Genomic DNA, 8,904 nt, shown 5'->3' on the forward strand with positions numbered 1-8,904 from the left:
TATTTGGGACATCAGGAGGCGGTTGGTATAGACAAACTACAGAAGACCTTTGACCTTGTGGAAAGTCAGTCAAAGCCACTACATTTGAAAGCAGGATAACTTAGGACATCTATACTTTGTTTACTGGAATGGCATGTTAAGAAGGACAATATATATATCTGTAATGAACTGAATCAACAGAAAGAGGCATAAAGAAGTGACACTCTGCTCTCCGCCCCTTAGTATTTTAGGTCTCTGTCTTTACGCAGAGGTATGTAACTAATACAGGGGCTTAAATCATAATTTTTACGTAACAGCTGTTTTAATGCAGAATTCTACCTCAATTTCCCCACTGTTTCTCCTCCCCACCAGATGCCTTTGATTAGTTGAGACACAGTAAGGCCACAGAAAGGCCATCCATTTCCATGACTCAGAAATGGATCCCAGGTACTTTTTTATTTCAACTGTACACAGAGAATACAGTAAAAAATAACTAAACTTCTCCTTCTCTTCTGCAATGAACAGGATTAGTCCAGAAATCCCATGGTTTAAACAAGATACCTAGTTTCTTTACTAACAACAAATCTTGCCTGTGGACCTCCCTTAGCCTTCCTGTGGGCTGGAAATCGACAGACAAAATAATTATGGCTTACATTCAAATGACTGGAGAGGCTTATTAAGTTCTTTATTCAGAACTTAATGGATTTGGGTTTTTTTTCATCATCATCATCATCATCATTACTATTATTATTATTATTATTATTATTGCAGAGTCTATGACTGCAACAATGCTGGGGGATATTCAGAGCACCAGTGGCACTTCATATTCTAAAAAGTGAGAGAAGCAGAAAGACTATGGCTATTCAGATAGAAAATACTGAAATTCAGGATTTTTCAATAAGGTTTTCTTTTAGAAATACCAACAACTTAAAACCACTACCGAGTACCTCAGAAATAAATGCAGAACTGACAGAGGAGGGTATTTGCACCACTACAGTGTGATATAATCTAGAATGTTTCCTCGTTCAAATGGATTGACTTACCCATTATCTAACCCATTCTGCCCAAGTTTCTCTCCTATGTCACCTACCATCACACCTGGCATTGGCAGGAGAGTTTTTGTATCTCGAATCTGCATAGAAGTGGAATGAAACATTATTTCAGTTGTGGAACAACAGAAGTTATTGGTTGAACTTTTCAAAAAGTGAAAATACTCCCAACTTGTATTCTGTTATTAATGCTAAAGAAAGCTCTTCTGTTTTTTTCAAGCACATAATGCTGGATATAACTTGGATGTAACTTGTACTTACATATCATCTCATTCAGGACATCAATCCCTTAATAAAAATAACTTTGGCAATAAAACACTGATTACATCACTGTGTTAAATATGCCTTAACACTGGTGACTGCTGTCATCAGACTAGCATTGAAACCTTCTTCAGGTGTACATAGACACAGTAGGAATCAGTGGAACTTTTGTGTAACAATCAGTTTTGAGATATTCCCTGATTTTGTAATAAATTCTTTTCAGTCTGCAACTAGTTAATTTTACGATGCACAACTTCCCTACTGCATTGCTTTACTTCTGATGCTTTTAAGCTTATAAACTGATCCCTGTGGTAGAAGCTTGCAGATCTCACACAGATCAGCCTGCAGCACTGGCAGACATAAACCTTAAGCCTCATCCAAGACTTTCAGGGCTTCATATAGCGTAGGTTAGTTCTAACTATATAGGTAGCATGATAATCTGAAGGCTTTTCAGGTCTCTTGTATTTTTCAGAACTTTTTGCAGGAAACTAACAGTATAAAACTGGCTGTACAACCGTCACAAAATCAGTGAACACTTAAAAACAGTACACTCGTTACAACTGCAATTAATGTTGAAGGATCTGCTGGTCAGATATAAATAACAGCATAACAGGAGGTCTTTAATTTGAACCCACTCCCCCCAAAACGAAAAAAACATTAGCAATATTTCCACCCTACCTGTACAATAAAGGAATGTAACCCTTGGCACTGTCCATCAGGAGTATAGAGCTGGGCGTACACAACTGCATGAGTGGCATGTTTCCCCATATTACCAACCCAGAACTTTGCAGCTTCAAAGTCAGGAGTATTGATGATAAATTCCTGTAGCCAGGAAAGAATGGAGCAAATTATATAAATCATAAAAGTCAACACATGGCTATTTCCTTTTTTTTTTTTTTTGTACCATAGTAATGTTTTGAAAACATCCACTAGCTGCCAGGATTACATTCTGCACTCCACTCCAACAGCTGAGATCTCTCTTGTTATGTTAAACTTTGGAGAGAATACATGTAGCTAGGAAAAATTTAGAGCTGAAAAAGTTCATTACTTCATTGTAAAGCCTGAAATTCAGCCTTTGAATTCCTCATTTAAGCATTTAAAAAAAGTAAAGCAAAGTGATGGACTCAGAAGCATTTTCTACATCTCAGGTTAAGCTGAGCTATGAGTCCACGTGAGGGACTGTGAGGGCTGTTTCAGCCATGAGGACTGAAACCTGTAGAGGGACCACCTCCTTCTTATGCAGTTTTGTATGGAAAGGAAGCCTGGCTGACAGGGTGAAAGGCAGCCCACCTTCTGGTTTGGACAACCAGGGAACCATGCGTAGTGGGAATTCTAAAGAATACATATATCCTGAAATTTGCACATAGCTTCAGCATTCAGATTTTTAGGTTCCAAATAGTGTACTTTCTGGATGTAAAAGAAATCTGAACTAAGTGCTACATGATTTTAATAAAGACTTAGCAATTTCAGTCACATTTACTGCAGTGCACTCATCGCTGGCCTAAATATTTAAATGGAACTTTTCATGCTGCCAATCTCACAAGTTTTGTTTGTTTGGTTTTTTTTCTGGAAAGGGATATGATTGTCCTTATTGCATAAATGCTCGCTGAATTCCTTGTGTATGAAAAAATGTAGACTGGAATGTTGTCCTACTGAAGAATATAAAATCTTATGTTTCAAATCTATGAATCTAATTTCTCATTCTTTTGAAGCCAGTTCATGATGTGACATTGTTGACATTAATCAAATCAAATGAAAAATCAATCAAATTAAAACATTTTTACTAGCTCTTTCTGGTTTTGCCAGCAAGGCAAAAATACTCTTCATGCTAATTCATATCAATTTTAGGGCCATTTTCTGATCAGTAGAATATCGGGTAATTGCAGTGACTACAAAGGAATACTTCTGGGTCCACCCAAGTGCAACACAGATGAGTATTACCATCAGCAAGCTAAACTCAGCTCTGTGTTTTACTGGTATTAATATAGCATATATGAAGGTTACTACCGAAATGAACGGAAATTTTTCAGGTATCTGTTCTGGGAGCAGGATCTGTGCTCGCAGAATTTGGCCCACAAGCCCTTAGAACTGTTTAGAATACCACAAACAGTAGTATTGCGTCTGTGATTAATAGTACCCAGTTCTGTATACTACGGTGCAATAAAATACCACGGGATACTAAATAACACATTTTAAATTCAACTTGGCATAAATCAAGTATGTAGATGACAAAGAGAAAGATCTATGAGCCTCCTCTCGTAACTTCTATTTTATTCTCCCTTAACGTAAAACTACGATGAGTTCTATTCATTTACTGAAATAGTGTTAGGACAATGAATTTATTTCTGCAGTAGTGTTGATTTGTTGATTTCAGAAAACAAATTATTAATAGTAAGCACTACCTTAATGGAAAAGCAGTTTATTGTTTTCTTCTTTGGGTCTCTGATAGTCTGTTTTCTCTTTTCTGTATTTCTTTTTCTCATCCTCAGGAAATAATCCTAATCCTTGTATATAAAGCCTTAATATTTAAAGACAAAAGACAATTTAATCTGCACATCCAACTAGTCCCTAAGAGGCATAACAAAGAGAAGGATGCTATCCTCATTCTGTACCACAACCAGAAGAGAAAGCTAGGAAACAGAAATTGCTGCGTTTATTGTAAATATTTATAATAACGTAAATATTTGACTTTTTTTCTTTTACATGTGGAGTTGACCTTGATTTTCTCTTGTTAATCAAAGAAATCCCAGAATCATTCTGTCTTGCTAGTAAATAACAGAGCTTAACAGTGTCAAAAGGCTAAGGACTAACCTGAGTGCTACGATCAAATGTGGCAGTAGTCCGCATGCCTTTGGTATTAGTTCCATGGCTGAGTTCAGTCAGAGCAAAACATCCAAAAATCTAAATAAGATATAAGGCACAGTTCAAGACCACTTTACTACAGCAATTAAAACTGTAAGATTTTCAAATTATTGCAAATTCAGCTGTTGGAAGTAACTTGCAATTGCAAGGAACCAATTAAATGTAATCCTAGGACATCAAGCATGCTGTAGAGTAACAGGAATTCTTTTCCTTTGCTGACGGGTGACTCACTCAGGCAGGTACAGATTATTACATCCACTGACTAAGTTTTCAGCTCTCTGTATTGAAAGAACTGTTGCATGGTAGAAATCAGCAAGTCTGCTTGCATTACAAGCAGTTTTGAAAACTCCCAAAGTTAGGGGGAAAACAGAATGAGGCTGTTTATTTTTAAAATTGCAACTAGCCTATATTATTGAAGGGTATAAATTTATATCAGATCAATATATGGATACACTTGGTTCTCAGCAGCATTTGGGAACACAGCCTGCTTGAAGCCACGCTGAAATGTGCATGCTGGAACCCCTTACCCTGGACTGGTTTGGCCTGTAGTACATACTCTTCAGTGACAAACCTTCAAAAAGCAAGTGAGAATAAAAAAAAAAACAAAACAAAACAAAACTGAAGCCTCAGGCAAAATTATTCTGACAAATACAAATCCTAAGGCTTTTGATTAGACTGAGAGTCATTAAAAGAATTCATCCTGATCTTCAGCATGGGGTATCCAATCAGAACTATGCAGCAGTATATTGTTGTCTACGAGCAGACAAATAAACACACAATTTCAGAAAATTAAATAAGCAAGGAAGGTGAATGGTTGGCAAAAACAAAAGAAAAGATAAAGATAAGAAGTGATGAAGAATAACAAAAGAAGCATGATGCTCACTTTGGGTGTGCTCAGCATATATCTCTTGCAAAATCAAAGAGGGTCAGGCCAGACAGTGAAAGCTGCCCACATGGCCAAATGGCATGGACAGGAGAAACTCTTTAGGACTGGCTCCTTCTGTACCAGACAGGCTACACTTATGCTGCAGGGTACTTGGTCCTGAGTCTCCACTTGACTCCATGTGGTCTTTCTGTGGCATTAAGACATGATTCTTTTCTACTTTTTAGTATCAGAATGGAGTTTTTGCAGCATCATGGCAAGGGTATGTGTTGCACAGTGGTGTGATGTAGATGTGGGAGTGTTTGAGGGTGCAAAACTTGCTAGGATACTCTTAAATGACTGTGGACAGAGACTAAACTGGTCTAGTGTCACCTATACTGCCTTTTGGGAGAAGTTCCCAAACTTTGTCTGCATGTTAACTTGGACAGTCTAAAACAGATTCTGGCAGTGGCATAACACCTAGCAGTGAGGATAGTCAGGGTTCAGTTCTTGATTCTGCTCCTTGGTCTTTTCTTCTCCTGTTTAGAAATACCTAGGTACATAAAGAGATCATAAATAACACAAAGGTGCAAGTGGTGCTGCAATTCTGATGGTGCCCATTTCTAACAAGTAATCAAAAAAAAAAAAGTGTACCTCCATGCTAAAAACTTTTTTCACCAAGTCTGCAAACCTCTCAGAAGCACTCAAAATTGTACTGGCAAATACCTGTAAAAACAAAGAATTATGAATTAAATCAGTGGCCCTGTGATGGAAAGCACAAATTGCACACATGTACATGTAATAATTTTTCATAGTGATGTCCATTAAAGAGACCAGGGAAAGTAGGCTGCACAGTAAACTACTACTTGGTCTACAGCAGGAAGAGTTAAGTCAGAATTTGATCTTGTCAAGGCGCCTTTACAAAGCACTGAACTTTTCTCAGCTCTAACCTGTCAAAGCCTTCACTGCAAACTCTTAAAAATGCTTACAAGCTCACTTCCCACTTGTTCTTACTGATGTCCCCTTGTTTGTTTTATTGCAAATGGGTTTTTGAAAAAAAAGGACTGGGAAAATTATATATAGCTTTAATAAAGCAGGCAGAAAGCAACAGAATTATGGGATTACAAGACACTTAAATTCAAATACACACCACTATATCCTTTGAACTGTACTTACACCGCAATGTAAGGAATACTGGAGACACAGAGACCAATCATACATTCCTATACAGGTCATCATATTAAGTATCTTCAAGGGGTTCTCTATGATTTCTTGCTGAGTAAGAAAATCATACTCAAAGAGCCTTTTACAGCGGAGGAACGTCAGCTCCCGATATTTCTCACGGCACAGCTCTTCTCCAGGATGATGTGCAAAGACAGGATCACTTTCCAGAGCAGAGAAGATTCTGTTCTTGAGGGGGGTGGAAAAACTGACATGAGAATGTTTATCTAAAAGCATTAACAAAACAAGTTAGTGTTCTTCTAGGATAATACTAGGCCTCAAACTACCATCGTTTGATGGAAGATGTAAATTTATAATGCCAAAACTCCAGAGAATTACAAAATCTATTTAAACGGTATATCATTGTATAAACAGTTCATGCAGCTAAATTTTATGAAAGCTCCTTCGTCATGAAGTAGTAAGTGTGGGACTGATTCACCCTGAACGTACGAGAACAGTATGGCAAAACTTACTTGCTTTTTATAGCAGCTTCATTATTTCACTATATGAAGCTGCTGGCAGGATCTAAAGGGCAATGGCCCTCAATCTGAGAATAAAGGTAAAACTCCAGGGGTTACATTCTGTTAGAAATATGCCATAATGGTAAAGCCATTAAGCTACTACAACTGCTCTGTTCCCAAATGAATGCAGAAATATACTCCATCTAATGGAACCATCATATGCGGCCATTCAATTTGGGTATGAGCATCTTTTACTGTTTTAATTTGGATCCTTTTTTTTCCTTTCATCAGATGATGTACTGTGGCATTTTTTTACCTCAGATCTCTGTGTCTTCAAAATATCCACATCTTCTCAGTTGTCTTTCATGTAATTTAGAAAAAAAAAATTGGATGTGCAAAACCAATTTCTTCATGCTCCATATCCACAGAGTATTATTAAAGTAAATAACCTCCCTCTGAAAATCACATACTTGCTTCTACTGATATCTCCAAAATTAAAACATGCTTACAAAAATTCTTGCAAAGTTTACCTTAAACTGGATGATATCTTCGCCATCTAGGAACACTGCCATCTCCTTCCAGTTGAAGGAAGCTTTCTTACGATATTTGCAAAGCGATCCTCTAGGGAAATCTGGCAGCAAAGTATCCCATGACTTTTGGTTGCCAGTGGCTTCTTTCACATTCAGTGTGGATGCCATTGTTAGCTAAACTGCATCAAACAAGAAAAGATACATCATAAACTGAAGCACCACAGATGTCTAATTTTTAATAATAATAAAAAGGAATCAAAAGGGTTGTTAATTAAATCCACAGACCTGTTCAAATGTGTGAGTACAGCAGTGCAGAGCAAACTAAAAGCTTGCCCTGTCTTTTTTCTAATTCAATTGGCTTGGTACAAGCTAAGAAAAGAAATTGCCTTTGATCAAATGTAAATTAATTACATGGCCTTTGTTATTAAAATATGATCTAAACCTTTTAAAATAAGCTAAATATGAAACAGGGACACCTTTGATATATTGCATAATAAGAAAGGGGGGATGAGGTAAAAGATCCAGGCAAGAAATGTCTTACATAACATAATGTGAATAACTGTTACCTCGCTTCTTAACTAAATGCAAAATAATAACATACGAAAGCACCCAAACATGCATACAAAGCCCTGTTAAAATGCAGGAGATGCCTGTATTATCTCCACACTACTAGTTAACATTTAAACAACTTTTAACTAAATGGCATGTTGGTTATCTGTTAAGGCCTGTTTTTATATAACTAAAGTGATGAGCTGTTTGTGCACAAACACGAGGCAGAAGACATCAGGGAATGGTAGGAAATCTGTCCTTATCTTCCACTTGTTGAATATAAGAAAGAGTAAGTGGGTAATAAACCTTTATTTCAGGTCTCCCAACAGCAAGTAACAAATTTCTGTAAAAATCTGCATGTATGCATCTCCTTTGCCTGATTTAATCTTGTCTAGAACTGAGCTAGCTCCTACAGATCCACTTAGCTACATGAGCACTGCGCTACCTGGGTGTATCTGCCCAGGCCGAAAGGAGTACGGCTCAGAAATAAATAGGTGGTCTTACACAAAGGAAGCTTACAGTACCTCCAGCCCTGTATACTATGCCATTGCTTTCATATGGCAAACATTTAGAACCGTGAAACTAGAACAACGCCCAGATGCTGCCTGTCACTAATGCTGACTTGAATAGAACAGGTGAATGGGACAAGCAGGACGCCCTGTCTGCACTGGGTCTGTAAAAGGTACAGACTAAACCTGCATCAATGAAGTGAAATAAAACTATCGCAGTAGTGACTTCTAGAAAACACATAAAACTACAGGGCATTTCTGCTACATGGAAGATGCGGTTCTGGAAAATTGTAAGGATGTAGGTATGCACTTCTCTTAAGCGTCATACTGCCATACTCAAGAATAAATTTTAATAGTACAAAGTATCAACTTTGCAACCACACTTAAAACTTCACTTCTCCTTCGTTCTTCCCAAAAGTTTAAGTTCTCATTTCTGTTATGTGGTGGCTTATAACATTTTTAGTCTGTCTTCCCACTAAACTTTTTTTTCTGAATATCATTTTTTCTGTGCTCAGTTGACCTCAGACTTGTGTATGGGATCAACAGCGGTACGGCCCCACAAAGTCTGCTGACATTTTGTAATGTATATCTACGGATCATGCAAGTGCATTGCAAAACTTA

At 37.4% G+C, this 8,904-nt stretch overlaps 1 protein-coding gene across 3 annotated transcripts in view; it reads right to left on the reverse strand.

Moving 5' to 3' along the window:
* The window catches only part of ACOX3 (acyl-CoA oxidase 3, pristanoyl), a 38,050-nt gene that overhangs the window by 27,467 nt on the left and 1,679 nt on the right, over positions 1 to 8,904 (reverse strand). For 2 of the 3 annotated variants that reach the window (XM_075091965.1, XM_075091966.1), the window contains exons 2-7: positions 7,226 to 7,404; positions 6,190 to 6,423; positions 5,668 to 5,739; positions 4,101 to 4,190; positions 1,968 to 2,111; positions 1,023 to 1,111 (exon numbers count right to left, since the gene is read on the reverse strand). In XM_075091965.1, coding sequence (XP_074948066.1) covers positions 1,023 to 1,111; positions 1,968 to 2,111; positions 4,101 to 4,190; positions 5,668 to 5,739; positions 6,190 to 6,423; positions 7,226 to 7,393 — 797 coding nt within the window. In that variant the 5' untranslated portion in view covers positions 7,394 to 7,404. The remainder of the gene's footprint in view (positions 1 to 1,022; positions 1,112 to 1,967; positions 2,112 to 4,100; positions 4,191 to 5,667; positions 5,740 to 6,189; positions 6,424 to 7,225; positions 7,405 to 8,904) is intronic. The other variant, XM_075091967.1, reaches the window with a different exon arrangement.

The sequence above is a fragment of the Phalacrocorax aristotelis genome, chromosome 4 (assembly GCF_949628215.1).
Source record: "Phalacrocorax aristotelis chromosome 4, bGulAri2.1, whole genome shotgun sequence".
Lineage (NCBI taxonomy): Eukaryota > Metazoa > Chordata > Aves > Suliformes > Phalacrocoracidae > Phalacrocorax > Phalacrocorax aristotelis.